This window comes from Mercurialis annua, linkage group LG2 (genome assembly GCF_937616625.2).
Source record: "Mercurialis annua linkage group LG2, ddMerAnnu1.2, whole genome shotgun sequence".
Taxonomy (NCBI): Eukaryota; Viridiplantae; Streptophyta; class Magnoliopsida; order Malpighiales; family Euphorbiaceae; genus Mercurialis; species Mercurialis annua.
The window spans coordinates 53,301,935-53,317,566 of NC_065571.1; the positions used below are offsets into that span (position 1 = coordinate 53,301,935).

The window sequence follows — 15,632 nt, forward strand, 5'->3', positions numbered from 1 at the left end:
AACGGCTAAAAATATACAATGACATTAAAATCAATATTAACATATAGGATAACTCATAAAAGCTGAAAACATAGAATAACATTGAAATAACAGAACAATTAGGTAATTAGACCTCAAAAGACGAACTATAGCTCAGAAATGTCCTAGGGCATGCAAATCAGATGGCATTCCTGATAGAAGTGTCCATTGTATCATCACCAATCAAACTAACATGTATACAAAACAGGTGCTTTCTATGGTTACTTTGTTCACTTATCACCGTTGCATGAATGATAATCATGTTCATCCAATGGTTAAATGATTCACTAAAAACAAAGTAACCGTAATCCCTACAAAAATGTGATACTGAATCCAACTTCATCAAATTATAGAAGTCACGGCGCGGAAGAATATCGCAAAGGAAATTCCTGTGAATCGGGTGCATATATATGGTCCAAAAGTGCAGACAGTTTGATACCAACAATTTTCACTTCTGAATTTCTGTGACCATTCAGAAATACATTTGTAATCTGCACATAAACACAATGACTAACTTCAGACACCTATTTGCATTTGAAAAAAAGAACCTATAAGTTTAAGCACTGCATGATAGCTTTGCTAAACAAGAATGTTACCTGATCACATCCAAAAAGTTTAAGCACCCGCAGTGATGGACAGGTATCCACAATGAGACCCAAAGCCTCGTCTGTCAAGTTTCGGCACCAAGATAAATCCAAATTTATCAAATTTCTTGAACGTTTCGCTAGCGATATGGCTGTATTATGACCAACCTAGAAAGAGGCCAAACATTCCTCTTATCAGTTAATGTTCTACATCATTAGAATACTCAAACAAACAAGATACTTCGTGCTAACAGAACAATATGAGAAATGGAAAAACAGCATATTAAAGCTTAAAGGATAAATTTATACAGAATCATGCAAGAAAAGCAACTAAACATGAGAAAAACCAATGATGCAATTCAAGTGGGAATCACAAGAACCAAACACTTCAGTAATCCCTGAAATGAGAAAACCCTCTCTCTCTTTATATATACACATAAATATGTATGTAGCAGGCAAAACGACAGCAGACCTTTTTTACATTATTCAGAGTAAGTTCTTTTAGAAGCTCCCCTGAAGATTCCAGGAATGCAGCAACACCTTCATCACTGTGCACAGAGAAGGGGTGAAAGGTGAATTTCTGAAGACTAAAATAAACACCAACATAACTCATCCCAATATACAAAGCAAAAAATGCATGATCAACGGTTCATTGACAGAAGATTGTCCAGATAAAACTTCACTTGGGAGACTGATCTATCTAACTATAAACAATTTTGCACTTCTAAGGCTTTCTTTCAATAAAAGAATTTATTAGAACTTTTCAAGTCAATATCTCAAGAATTAACAGTTTGACATGGTCTAGCAATACAAAGGTAACAACTCTTTGGTCTTAAAAGGAAGATAAAATGTGCTCTCCTTGTATTGTCAATTGCTTCAAATCAAAGGGAGGAAAACAAACAGAAATACATTTTATTTTGGCTCTAGGTCTGAGGCAAGAAAAGAATGATTTGGGTCAATTTGGTCAGTTCAATTCAGTAATTCTAGATGACCCATCATAAACACAGAGTATTGTATTTAAGTTATCATGGTCATAAGAAAGAATATCTTTCTTTATAAATTCTACTTTAAAACTGAAAAAAAAAATGGATCAGCTCATCAAATCCATTCCTTAAACACTAAGGCCATGTTGCCCCTGTGCATTTAACTCAAAGGTCAAGTTCCTGCTTAGTAAAAGAGGTTGGGCACTCGAGCATTTAACATCTTGTCCCTCTCCCTTGAATTGGCAAGGACTACCTTCTGGGACAAACAAATGTACTTTTGCCCACAAAATTGCCATATATTCATGTGAATAAACATGGAAAAACATTCAAATAAATACATCATATATCATTAGCAGGCACCTCTAGTTAACAAATACAGAGAAAAAAGAATAACTCGTAGTCAACAGCCAAACAGAATACTTAATAATTGCTCCCTGATTTGATTTGATCCCTTATTAATTTCTTTTATTTTGACAAGAATTCATAAAAAACACTGTCAGGCCCAAAGTCAAATTGATGCATACGAACTCAAGCAGAGAAAATAAACCATCCACGGAAGGGAAAAAAAAAAGCATTGACTACAAGATAAAGACCTGAATGAATTGAGGCAAAGCTTTAATGCTTTAATTTCTCTGCAGCCATTCGCAAGATACCCTAAAGAAGAATCCGTCAGCTTCCTTAAGTTAACAAGGTCTAGGGCACATAGTCTAGGACATGTTTCAGCTATGACTTTCAAAGAAGAATCAGTTAGTTGCCTGCACAAAATTAGTAAAATTAGTATTAATCCTCAAAAGAAATGAACATTTAAGAAACATCACAACCACAAATGTTTGGCAAGCTCACATGCAATCAGCTAAACCAAGCTCCTTAATATTATGACCACAAGAAACTAAAAATTGCCGCAGAAAATCATCACAAACAGTTTGAATTCCTGCTACAGATAATACTTCCAAATGTTCAAGCTTCTTTAATGCTGGCAAAATGAGCATTACGTCGATGCTTTCGCAGTCATCAATATATAATTCCCGAAGAACAGATCCCAATGAGTCTGCTATAATACCAACACTAGAGAACGTAAGAAGGGAGCACCGACTGAGATTTATAGATCTTAGAGAAACAGCAGAAGCAACAAGTGAACTCAGCCCAATATCTGAAAGACGGCATGCCCCAGAAAGGGATAAAGTAATTAGATCAGGCAAGCTTCTTGATGACCTAGCTAATGTAGCAGGTAAAATATAATCAGGCATGCAGCGACCACATTGGTCAAGTTGTAAAACCTGATTAAAAGAAATGAAAAAAACATGAAAGTCAGATTGTTGCAATATCCAAGACAATAGAAGTCCAACTTGAAGAATAAATAAATAATTTCCATAAACAGAAAAAACAAATAGCTCTCCAACTAAATCACAAATTTTGAAATGTAAAAGAAATCTCATAGAAGCTTGCAAATAGCATGAGTAGACACAACTGTAAAAACATGAACGGTAGAATATTCGACTCAACTATTTAAGCAGCAAGTAACATGGTGTTAGAATCTATATTCAACGATGCATCTTGAAATTCAAAATACAAATCTGGTGCAGCAAAAGTTTTCAGTCCTTTTATCATTTATTGTTTTAGATAACTATATAAACCAATTGAGCAGTATCAATTTAACAAAGTGAGAACAAGAATGCAATAAATTCAGGTGTTCTCCCAATGTGGACTCAATGATAATCATTTAACATTCAAAATAACATACGTTCACTTTCAAGTGTGCTTATTGCATATAATGTGCATCCAATTTCCTTTGACGGCTTCCTAAAAGCCTTTCAACATCTAGATCACTGCAAGTTCATTTCACTTGTTATGTATAATTTAATCACCAAAAAAGGTTAAAGTGCAAATGAAAACAAAGACCCCGGATAAGATTTGAACACAAACAAAAGATTATATCCTCGATGGATCACACAATTGCAACGACTATCAGACCTCATTTCAAAAAACAACGTAAAAGCATGCAATGCACAAACTAAATATTTCACAATCACACTAACTACCTTTAAATTGTTGGTGGCACAGCTTTCAAAAGATTTCACAAACTCTTCCTCTGTCATCCATGAACAATCCTTAATACGGATCTCTGTAGGTGAACCACGGACAAGAAGATCTAAAAAACAGCTATTCATTTTTCTACAGTCACAGAGCAGTTGGCAAAGTCTATGCCTCAAAGCATCAGGGACATGATCAAGTGAAGAGACAGCATCAGCATTCCTGACAATAATTTTCATGCATAAATCTTGAAGAGAAGGAGCAGATGCTCTTGACCAATTCAAACCCTGCCCACTTCGCGGAACCCATGTTATCGGCACCGACTGTGCTTTATCTAAAGTGGAAATCCCCGGTGAATTAAGCTTTTTAGTTCTATCCCTAATAATCTTCATAGCAGTAGAGAAAGGACCAGGCCAGTCTTCAATTTCCTCATTCTCCTCCGCAGATGGCACTTGTGCATCAACTTCAGGAGGCAATATCTCCTCCTCTTGATGATTAAACTGAGCAAACCGAGACGCGTTTCTTCTTGCTATATCACGAAATTGATCCATTCTCCGTTCATTTTTCCTAGTATTTGTGTCAATATTCCTATTTATATTCCTAGTCTGTCTTTCATTCTCCAATGCGACATTCACACTATCCCCTAAACTAGCCACCAAATCTTTAACTTTGGATTCCAATTCCAATTCTAATGCATCTTTATCAGCCGAATTCGATGCATCATCATCGAATTTCGCTTTACCTTTCTCTTCTGTACTATACCTACTCTTTCTTTGCACTAAATTACTAATTTTATTATCCTCAAATTCCTTAGGATCACAATTCTCATTAACAACGAAACCCTTACTCTGAATTTCCTCAAATTCCTCAGTTAATTTCCTCTTCCCTTCGGTTTTCGACTTCTTAGCACTTCCATTTTCTTCAACATTCAAATTACCATTACTAATCTCTTCTCTAATAATATCAACAACACTACTAGAACCACTACTAATATTATTAACATACACAACTTTTCTCTTAGAAGCACAATTATTATTTTCTTCCACATTACCTCGCTGTTCATCTCCTTCAGCCGCATTCATCTTCCTTTTCCGTGACACATTTTCAAGGCTTTGATCAACCGATTTAGAAGCCAGACGGACGCTCCTCCGTGTTGCGGTGGAAGGGGAGGGACCCGAGTGCTGAGACAGCGAAGATTGACGAACCAAAGGTTCGTGGATCTTTGCGGGAGTGATGGGCTCGGGTGTGGGTCGTTCTTGTCGGGGTTTATCTTTGGTACAAGAACCGGGAGCAGGAAAGGGAATTTCGCGAGACCGGAGAGAGACCATGGCTTTCTGATGCCGTCGCCGTCGCCGTCGGTTAGAGAAGAAGTAGGCGGAGAAGGTGGAGATTGAAATGAAATAGACGGGAGTAGGGAAGTGTGCTGTGTAAGCTGCGTTTAGCGCCTTTTTTAGGGTTTGGGTGTTTGTTTCGCTTGTTTGGGTCTTTTCTTTCTCTTTGCGCGACGCTTCGGGTTTCCCGCCAAAATTTACAACAAGAGTCTTTTGTTTTTTTTTATTATTATTAATTTAGCAGAACAAATGATCGATTCACCCTCAACGTGGCACAAAATACCAAACAAGTCATATTCGAGGCATTTAATTCAATTCAGCCCAAAATCGGATCAATTCAACCAACAACTTAGCAAAACTGGATTAATTTTATCATTTTGGCATAAAAAAAGTGAATTATCTAATTAAAAAAATTAATCCTAATTAATTCTAAATAATCTTAATAAACATTAATTCAAATCGATCCTCACATAATCTTCAGATCCATCATGAAATTTAAAGACTATGGTAATATAAGGAACAAAAAAATGGTTGAAATTATGCCAATTAACTAATTTAACCGTTCGAGACGGTTTTTTACTAACAAAAGAGTGAAATATTTGCTAAAAGTAACTATAGAAAACACCTTAAATTGATTGACAATAGTCTTGAAAATTATAGAGATTTTTTTATTTGAATAATTGCTTGTCATATTAGTTTTTATTAATTATAGTAATCTTTTGAGAATATTATAGTAAATGTATTAAATATAAAATGTACAAAAAAATAAAAATTTACTATTATATTATTTTTTTGTCAAAAGATAGACTTATTGAAAATAATCACAGGTAGAGTATTACAAATTACGGATATTAAACTCCCTAGGTCACTAGGGTTATCTCAAATTACAAAATGATCACTAAACTTCATTTTGTTATAAAATGGTCACTAAACTATACCTTTTGTTACAAAGGGGTGTCACTCATATAAAACGCACCGTTTTCAAGCTAATATTGTTACAAAAAGAACAATAAACTTTTCATGAATTACAAAAAAGTCATTGAATTATACTTTTTATTACAAAAAGGTCACTGAACTATGTCTCTTTTTGTAATTTTTGGCTTGCCACGTAACAAAAAATATTGCGTTTTATATGAGTGACACCCCTTTGTAACAAAAGGAATAGTTCAGTGACTGTTTTGTAACAAAATGAAGTTTAGTGATTATTTTGTAATTCAAGGTAATCTTAGTGACCCAGAGAGTTTATTATCCTACAAACTACACAGGGGTCAAAGATAGCTTACAAAAATTTGCTAACTTATGAGCCAAAAGATTAAAAACTCTGGAAATATGAACAAAGTTACAAGAAATAAAAGATGATTGGAGATGCCAAATATCACTACATATCCCCCAAACACTAGCAATGTGGATATCATGAGAATTGAGTGATTGAATGATCTGTAGAGCATCACCCTCTGTCAAAACTGAATGCCATTTACATGCAATAGCCCAGTTCAAAGCTTCTCTAACTGCCAAGAATTTCAAGATGCCCGGATCCCAAATAGACCTAAAAACAACAGTAAAGTGAGCAATAACGAGACCATGTTGGTTGGTAGCAACATCAGCAACAGCTCCTAATTAACCTATGAGTTTGATCTGTAGCAGCATCCACGTTAATTTTGATATAATCTGAGCTATACATATAAGCAGGAACAGGCATATGAGTGGTAGGCGAGGAAGAGGGAACATTGGTATTGGAATTCTGAGGAAAAGAGAGGAATTCATCATAGGCTTTATAAGCTAAAGTCATAATATCTTCTGCATTAATGATTTCTTGACGAAAAACAGCAGCATTGCGAGTCTTCCAAATAAACCAAATTATGAAACAAAATAAAGAAAAGGAATGGTTATCAGCTGTGGAATCATTAAGATGAGCAGTAGTGACTAGCCATATCTGTGAGAAAGGAAATTAATGGCAAGCCAGCCATATGTTGAGATATAGAAGAGAGTAACCACACATGTCTCACAAAAGGGCAGGAAAATAATATATGCAGAATAGTTTCTGATTCCTGACAATGAGGACAGTGGGATTCAATTTGAAATCGTGGCAGTAACAATTCCCCAACAGATAATGCATTGTGAAGACAACGCCAAATAAACATATGAATTTTTGGAGGAAGAAACGCATGCCAAAGAGATTTCCACTCTTTTCCTAAAAAGCCTTGAACATTTGGTAATACAGTAGTATGAAGCTTGTTGAACAAAAAATGATATTCTGACTTCACTGAATAATTACCATGTGAATGATAATGCCAGATAAAACGGTCACAAGGGAATATTGTGAGAGGTAAGGATAGTATGATGGCAGCATCTTCTGGGACAAATAAATGCAGAATAAGTGATGTATTCCAAACTCTTGTATGGGGGATAAATAATCCAGAAACCAGATGTATACCAGAGTCTAGGCGAGGAAGAAAAGGGTATGTAGAAGGCAACCACGGCTTATTTGGATAAATTTATTTTTTTAATATTTGTATTTACTCAAAATTGACTACCAATTTGACATTTTGGACCGAGGTAGTGCTTTATAAAAATAGAACTTTTTTTTAAAGAAAACAGATTTACTTAAAAGAAAATAAATTAATTATACTTTAACCTCATTATTTTGGTCAATTTGTATGTACGGTGTTTTATCTGGAAAACGCGGCTGCGTTGTCTGTCATCCACTGGATGTAGCTATCAAACATATGATAGATCTGTTTCTTTGAAGAAGAAAAAAATATTGTTTTGGAGTGTTGTTTGGAATTATAGTGTAGAAAACACTTTCATTTAATATCATTTTTTTGAAATTTACAAAAATTATTTTAAAATATAACCTTTATTAGAAGAATTATAAAAGATAACTTAATAGATCTATTTCTTGCCAACAAAGAGTCATACTTGAAAAACTAAACAATAAATCAATCGATTTAAATTAACATCAAATTTTTTTAAAAATAATCGGACATTAATTATTAATTTTAGGTGTTTTATAAATTTTATGGACTTTTAATTGTGACAATTTAAAATATAAAATAACTTTTAGGTTAATAATCACTCATGACCACTGAATTTTAAGTCGCCTTATAAGAAACCTCCTAATGTTTATAAATGATCAAGAAATTCTCTAATTTTTGTGATGGCGCTAAAAAAACCCCATGAAACCGAAAATCGCCAAAATTTGTTAAATAGGTAATGTGGCAGTGATTACCATGCTCTCATGTCAGACATGTATAAGAGACATATCAGTTGACATCTTATAAAAAACCTCAAAATATTTTAAAATTCAATTAAAGAGTAAAATTCTAACACAATCAAACTCGACAAAATCACTCAACTCCTAACCGCCACCCACAGCCGCCATCATTCTCCGACTACCGCTACTAGTACTCATTCACCGCCATCTTCCAGCCTCCATTCTTTATGAAACACAGATCCATCAAAAGAAGATATGTTCTTCTTAATTTATTTGGTCATAATTTTGTTTTAATTTTTTTTTACATTTGAGCTTAAATGAAAAATTTATTAGAATTGGATATTTACAAGTGCGACAAAGGTTTTTTTGCCCCCTTAAACTTAGAATGAAGGATCAAATAAGACACATTATCGTTTTGGACAAAAACACATTTAAAATAAGCATTCTGAATAAAAACACCTTAAAAATCGACATTTTAGCTCAGTTTACTCAACTCTAAGTGGTCCAATAATTATTTATCACTTCAGTCCCAATTGCTCCAATCATTTTGTGCTACCTCAACTAAGGAGGTAAAATGAGTCAAATTAATCAAGTTACGGGTGATTCTATCCAAAACTACAAACTTATTTTTAATTGATATTTATGACAAATTAGGGGGCAAAATGAACTTTTATTGTTTACAAGTGATTCGTCCAAGTATGAGAAATGAACATGACATTATTTTCAGCAATCGGCAGATCACTATTAAAGCTAATAAGAAAATTTGCATTAATTTTTCAATTAAGTCGCTAGATATTGAAAGAAGCTGATTTGTTAATTAATACTACTGGTATCATTTTGTTAATAAAATTTCAATTTTTTTAATTGCTATGAAATGATATATTTGACTTAATATCATTAGCATTGACTTGATTGGTTAATTTATATCTACTCCATTTGGCATTTCGTAGCTAAAAAAATCAAAAAAACCCTTCGTAGCTAAAAAAATTTAAAAAACCCACAATTTTGAGTTGTCGTTCTTAATTTTTACAAAACCAAAAAACATAGTAAAAACACAGAGACCTTTATCGTAATCTGTAGCTTTAAAATACATGCGAACTCAAAAACTTTCAGACACACATGAAACAAAAAAAACAGCAAAATATTGAATCTATTTGTTTCCAAAAATAAAATCTTCGATCAAATTCAACATCTTGGGTATTATTATTATTATTATTCAAGATAAGGCTGCATATTTCAAAAAGATTTGATTTCAAATTCGGTATATTTGATGGGTCATCATTCTCATGGCAGTGATGGAGTTTCTCAGAGAGTTAACAGCCCTCGTTTTTCCGGCCCCATGACTCGCCGGGCACAGTCTTTTAAACGGAACCCCGCCACCACCGCCACCGCCCATAATGGCACCAATACCAATAACAATAATAATAACAATAATAGTCATGAGATTGATTTGCAGCTGACCTCACCTAGATCTGAATCTGTTGAGGTGTTTGAGAGGCAACAGAATTATAATAATAATAATAATCAGGGCGTGACTCAGAGAGTTCACGGTGGGGCTGTTAAGAGTTTCTTGAATAAAAAGGGCCATCTTGGTGGTGGTGGGGTGGTGGATTTGGGTTTCAGAGAGAGGAAGAATTTGGGGCAATTGATGTTCTTTTTGTTCTGTGGATTGTGTTTATTTTGGGGTGTTTTTAAGATTTGTGCTAATGGGTGGTTTGGATCTGCTCTTGAAAAAGCTACTGCTACCTCCTCCTCCAATCAGGTTATTTTGTTTAATATGCTTTATGTTATGCTTAATCAGTACAGTTGTACAAGTTTCTGTTTGTAGAATTCTGATTGTTTGTTTGTTGATTTAATTGATTAGTCTCTTGTGTACACTGCCATTTGTATGTTTATTTTCTGCTATTTTTACCATTTGTAGTTAATGGAAAGTGTAATTGTTTAACAAAGATGGATAACTCCGGTTTCTCTATCTATGCAATAATAGAAATTGTCGAAATGAAAGAATTGACGATAATAACGATCAACGTAGGAACTAATCATCTTTTGCTAATTTCTATGATGCAACTGGTGCTTTTGCAAAGTTTTTAATTCTCCGGCTTTTAGACGATTAAGTGATCTTCAAGAAAACTTTGCAATTGAAATAAACAAAATTCTTATGAGCTGAATGCATTCGGTTTGGATATTCATACTGCTAATCATTTTCTTGCCATCTCTAATTGTCTAACTCTTATTTCACTATTTTTATGATATGTCCAAGTTTATAACTCTGTATGTGCTTGAGTGTACTTGCATTTCCTCATCTTATTGCTGGTACTTTGTATCTTGTCTAAAATATGTTTCTACTCATTTTTAGGATATACCTGTTTCCAAAGTTCAACTACCGGGTCACTATCAAAGTTCTCAAGATTCGAACTCTTATAGAAGTGGGAAGGGAGATACTGGTACAGAGCGAGATATAATGGCCGTAAGCTTAAAGTCGGATGCAGTTGATGAAGTATGTTGATTCAATCTTAAACATTTTTTTTTTACTTAATGTAACTTTACTTTCTCGTAAAGAAACTAGAAAGATCTAACTTACTTTTATATGGGAACCTACTGAAACCTAAAATTCTAGAATTTGCTTATTTTTCTGATTTTTTTCCTCTTTAGTTCTCAAGTATCTGGTCAAAATCCAATAGTGACAATTTCACCCAGTGTATTGGCCGGTCAAACAGTCGGAAAGGTATGAAACTCGAACAATTATATATTCTTATAATATCTCTATCTGTCTACCTTCTGTCTGTTTGTATCTCTGTGCAGTGTGCATATTTCATACAAGATCATGTTTTCTTTTTTGGCAGAGCTGGACGCAAAGACTAATGGTTACATTCTCATAAATGCTAATGGTGGCTTAAATCAGATGAGATTTGGGGTCAGGCTTTTTTTGATTATTTCTTGCTGATTTTGTTTCTGATATCAATAATGGCCTGATGTATCAATAATTTTAGTGGACAGATTTGTGATATGGTTGCTGTGGCTAAGATTATGAAGGCAACACTTGTTCTTCCTTCTCTGGATCACACCTCGTACTGGGCTGATGAAAGGTTGTTCACTTGTTCAAATTATTTGATTTTCCAGGCAATTGTGCTGATAAAAAAAAATTAGTCATTAAATTGCCAAATAATATTTGAAAATCTTGCTTTGTTGGTGATATCAATTAATCTGATTGGTCGGTTGGAATATGAGTGAGTTATGTTATCAACGAGCATGATGACTAATTGATGTTTATTGTTACTGTGTCTACGAGCAAGTCATATGTACTTAAGATGCCAATGTTCTTGTTTGATGCCGAAAGCATATTACAGTTGAAGAGTGGTCTGGCATATCATATTTCCTGCACCTTTGAGCGTTTAGCATATTTTATTTAAAAGAATGTATTATTTTTCGAGATGATATTTTGCTCGAATAATTCATGCGCGACATTTTGTTTGAGGTGCCAATTAAGAATATGTCAATATCCACCCTAGACTCAATAAGATCATTTATTACATTTTTATATGATCTACAAACAAAAATGGAATCCATTCATTTACTACGTTTTTATAGGATCGACAAAAGAACTTACTTCCTTTTTGGTTGCAGTGACTTCAAGAATCTTTTCAACTGGCAACACTTCATCAACACATTGAAGGGTGATATTCATATTGTTGAAACATTACCACCTGCATATGCTGGAATTGAGCCTTTCACAAAAACACCAATATCTTGGTCTAAGGTTGGTATACGAGTAATTAGTTTTCGTTTACTTTTAGGTATGGTGAAACACTACAATATAGGCAAGTCAGCAACCATTCTTATTGTTCCCTTCTTTGAGATTGTTAAAAATATGTTCAACATGTGTTCTCTTTTTTCAGGTAAGTTATTATAAGACTGAGGTCCTGCCATTGTTGAAGCAGCACAAAGTTATCTATTTCACTCACACTGATTCTCGGATTGCCAACAATGGGCTCCCAAATTCCATACAAAAGCTGAGATGCCGTGTTAATTACAGGGCATTGAAGTACTCTGAACCAATAGAGGAACTTGGAAACATCTTGATCTCCAGAATGAGAGAAAATGGAAGCCCGTATCTTGCTCTCCATTTGAGGTTAGCTATTAAACTCTTATGTTTTTTTGACGAGGTGTTCTATTTATATTCAAACCAGGCGAGTTTATCTTAAAGTGCACTCTCATTTCTAGAGTTCTAAAAGATGCAAACAGGCAGGGAGGGTATTGATGACAATTGTGCTTAATGAGCTCATAAGTTTTGTCTCACTCTTGAATATAGGTATGAGAAGGATATGCTTGCATTTACAGGCTGCAGTCATAATTTGACAGCGGAAGAAGATGAAGAGCTGCGGAGGATGCGTTATGAAGTCAGCCATTGGAAGGAGAAAGAAATAAATGGAACAGAGAGAAGGTTGCTCGGTGGATGCCCATTAACTCCGAGGGAGACTGCTCTTCTGCTTAAAGGACTCGGTTTCCCATCCGACACCAGAATTTACTTGGTAGCCGGTGAAGCCTATGGAAATGGAAGCATGCAATATCTTAATAATGAATTCCCTTCCATATTCTCACATTCTACACTTTCCACGAAACATGAGCTGAATTCCTTTAAGAATCATCAGAACATGTTGGCTGGTTTAGACTATGTTGTTGCACTTGAAAGTGATGTATTTGTTTATACGTATGACGGAAATATGGCAAAGGCAGTTCAAGGCCATCGTCGATTTGAGGACTTTAAGAAGACTATTAATCCAGACAAGTAATAGTTTTTTCTTTCCTTTCTCCCGTTCCAAGTAATTATCATCATTTATTAAATGCCTATATAAAAGTTATGATTGCCTGTTTCAGGATGAATTTTGTGAAACTTGTCGATGAGTTGGATGAAGGGAGCATATCTTGGGAGATATTCAGTTCCAAAGTGAAAGAGCTACACAAAGATCGGATTGGAGCTCCATATCTAAGGGAGCCTGGAGACTTCCCGAAGCTGGAAGAAAGTTTTTACGCGAATCCACTTCCGGGATGTATTTGTGAAACATCAGATGAAAAGTAGAGTATGAAATGCAAGTTTTCTCATATATTGTTTGTCGGTGCAAGCTTAACTGCTTGCATAGAACAGCGGCAATCTCGAGGATTGGAACATCAGGTGACAGTTGCTTTACTGGTTGAAGGAGCCTCTGCTTGTATAGGACACAGCAAATGCAGAAAGGATGGTTCTTGCAACTTGCTATACTGCTCATTCCGTACAGGTTTTATATACCATTCTTATAGTGTCAAAAATGAAAAGCATACACTCTTCGCCATGTCTTTTGTACTGAATCACAGTCAACTATACAATTCTGGGATTTTTTCGGGGTAAAAGTTGGCGGGCCGTGGGGTAGCTTCATGTTCGGTCCGGGTGCTATTTTAACATCACCCCAAATTGTGATTACTGATTTAATAGTGCTGAATATCAATAATACGAATTTCTTTTTTTCAAGGAAAAAACTCTTACAAGTTTTTTTTTGCCATATTATCAATTGTTTGTAGTGAAATTGTTCCTTTACATCATTTATTGATTCTTTCTTATAGAGAATTTCAAGGTGCCAGGAGAAAGGCACTATTATATAACTTGGCAGGTTCGGATTCTTGGAAAAGTTTCAATGATGTTATCTGAAATATTACTTTTTGTGTCCAATGTGGTACCTAAATTTCAGTTCATAACTATGAAGTATACAATTTTACATCATCAAAGTACATATCTTCCATTATCCTATCAAAATGAGCTTATATGGCAATGACTCTAGATGTATATATGGCGAGATGAATTATTTTTAATCCTATTAAGCATAAATTATATGCGGGTTCTTCTGTGTGTTGTCACGTCGGATTGGGTATAGACACAATTCAAGGAGAGCTGGTGATTTCACATGGAATACATGCCTAATTTAAAGAGGTGTCACGTAAAATCACCATATGTTGAGTAGTTAATATGATCAAAAATAAAATTATTTGTCACATATACATCTATATCACCGTCACATAGGCCTAATTTAAACATAGATTTGCTAAAAAAATAGAGAAAATTAGAAAAAATACCCCAATTTGTAAAATAATTATAAATTTTACCTCACTAAGGAAACATTAGAGAAAATACATCACCCATTTATTTTGTACTTCAAGACATATCTTTATTGATCAAAAAAAAAAAAAGACATATCTTTATTTATTATAATACCTATTTTTTATTATTTTTTACTCCAAACATCTTTTTTTTACTCTCAACCACTACTTGTCACTTTCACATGTCACTTTCACATGCTCTCTCTCTCTCTCTCTCTCTCTCTCTTTCTCTCTCTCTCTTTTCTTCTCCATTTTTTTGACCTGGATATTTTTTTCTTCCATTTTTGATTTCTTCTTCTTCTTCTTCTTTCTTCTCCTCTGCCGCCTCTCTGCCATTACTCCGCCATCGCTCCGTCAGCTCTCTGCCATTGCTCCTCCGTCGTTTCGCGCTTTTTTATATCTAATTTAAGCGAATTTTTTTAATTTGTGTTAATAAATACGATTTATTTTAATTTCAGATCTAAATAAATTTTTCTTGAATTTTTTCAACTTTAGATCTAAAATCTGCATAAAAACGATTTTATGATGAAAAAAAAACGATTTTCTGCAAAAAAAACAGCATCTGATTATCATAAGAGTATCACTGCATTATCATAACATTTGCAGAGAAAAATGCTTTTCTATAAAAAAAACAGTTTCTGATTATCATATGAGTATCACTGTATTATCATGTAGTTATCATAATATTGCAGAAAAAAAAGATTGTTTACAGAAAATAATGTTTGATTATCATATTGTTATCATAACATTATCATGTCGTTATCATAACATTATCATATGATACCGGGATGATAATATTTATGGTACCTATGTGATAATATTATGATAATATTTATGATACTATTATGATAAAACAGTGTCTGGTTATCGTATCAGTATCACTATATTATCATGTCGTTATCATAACACTGCAGTGATAACGATATGATAATGTAACTGTATCTTTTATAAGAATAAGTTATGATAATAGTATGACAGAGTTAATGATAATAGTATGATAACGTACGAAAAATAATTTTTACAAAAAAATTATGATAACGAGATGATAATATAACTGCTGCTTTTATGATAATGGAGTAAAATTATAATTATTTTAATTCCGAGAGTAAAAATATAAATATGGAAAAAAGGTGAGGTATTTTTTGTAACTTTTTTTTGTTGAGGTAAAAAGTGCAAATATTTTTGTTTTTTAGGTAAATATCTAAATTTCCCAAAAAAATATATTTTACGATTACAAAATTATAGTTTAGATATATTGTAGTTACAGGCTGAAGTTTAGGTTTCGTATTGGAGAGAGAGAGAAAGTTCGAATACCGTCAATGAGAAGTTCCCGAATTCTTTATCA

General features: G+C 33.9%; 3 protein-coding genes across 3 annotated transcripts; 1 reads left to right on the forward strand and 2 right to left on the reverse strand.

Moving 5' to 3' along the window:
• LOC126667272 (uncharacterized) lies at nt 1-5,146 on the reverse strand. The gene is made up of 6 exons (XM_050360243.2): nt 3,625-5,146; nt 2,429-2,862; nt 2,179-2,340; nt 1,075-1,150; nt 615-770; nt 1-509 (listed from the first exon to the last, which is right to left on the reverse strand). Exons 1-6 carry the CDS (start codon nt 4,942-4,944, stop codon nt 375-377), a joined length of 2,283 nt encoding a protein of 760 aa, XP_050216200.1. The 5' UTR covers nt 4,945-5,146; the 3' UTR covers nt 1-374.
• Nucleotides 5,147-6,204: 1,058 nt separating this feature from the next.
• Nucleotides 6,205-7,297, reverse strand: LOC126668726 (uncharacterized). The gene is made up of 3 exons (XM_056104712.1): nt 7,223-7,297; nt 6,570-6,880; nt 6,205-6,493 (listed from the first exon to the last, which is right to left on the reverse strand). Exons 1-3 carry the CDS (start codon nt 7,295-7,297, stop codon nt 6,205-6,207), a joined length of 675 nt encoding a protein of 224 aa, XP_055960687.1.
• A 1,870-nt stretch (nt 7,298-9,167) lies between these two features.
• On the forward strand, nt 9,168-13,695 carry LOC126667273 (O-fucosyltransferase 35). The gene is made up of 9 exons (XM_050360244.2): nt 9,168-9,923; nt 10,518-10,658; nt 10,814-10,886; nt 11,005-11,075; nt 11,159-11,247; nt 11,786-11,918; nt 12,058-12,290; nt 12,471-12,947; nt 13,037-13,695. The coding sequence occupies exons 1-9, from the start codon at nt 9,432-9,434 to the stop codon at nt 13,236-13,238; spliced, it is 1,911 nt and encodes a 636-aa protein (XP_050216201.1). The 5' UTR covers nt 9,168-9,431; the 3' UTR covers nt 13,239-13,695.
• Nucleotides 13,696-15,632: the final 1,937 nt, after the last annotated feature.

Excerpts from the sequence above, each read along its gene's own strand:
- LOC126667272 (XM_050360243.2), bottom strand. The coding sequence starts at position 4,944 with ATGGTCTCTCTCCGGTCTCGCGAAATTCCCTTTCCTGCTCCCGGTTCT. Across the intron at positions 2,341-2,428 it reads CTTGGTTTAGCTGATTGCAT|GCAACTAACTGATTCTTCTT; the intron begins GTGAGCTTGCCA and ends AATTTTGTGCAG. Across the intron at positions 771-1,074 it reads CTCTGAATAATGTAAAAAAG|GTTGGTCATAATACAGCCAT; the intron begins GTCTGCTGTCGT and ends GCCTCTTTCTAG.
- LOC126668726 (XM_056104712.1), bottom strand. The coding sequence starts at position 7,297 with ATGCTGCCATCATACTATCCTTACCTCTCACAATATTCCCTTGTGACC. Across the intron at positions 6,881-7,222 it reads CTGGCATTATCATTCACATG|ATATGGCTAGTCACTACTGC; the intron begins GTAATTATTCAG and ends CCTTTCTCACAG. Across the intron at positions 6,494-6,569 it reads GCTACAGATCAAACTCATAG|GTCTATTTGGGATCCGGGCA; the intron begins GTTAATTAGGAG and ends TGTTGTTTTTAG.
- LOC126667273 (XM_050360244.2), top strand. The coding sequence starts at position 9,432 with ATGGGTCATCATTCTCATGGCAGTGATGGAGTTTCTCAGAGAGTTAAC. Across the intron at positions 10,887-11,004 it reads CCGGTCAAACAGTCGGAAAG|AGCTGGACGCAAAGACTAAT; the intron begins GTATGAAACTCG and ends CTTTTTTGGCAG. Across the intron at positions 11,076-11,158 it reads TAAATCAGATGAGATTTGGG|ATTTGTGATATGGTTGCTGT; the intron begins GTCAGGCTTTTT and ends TTTAGTGGACAG.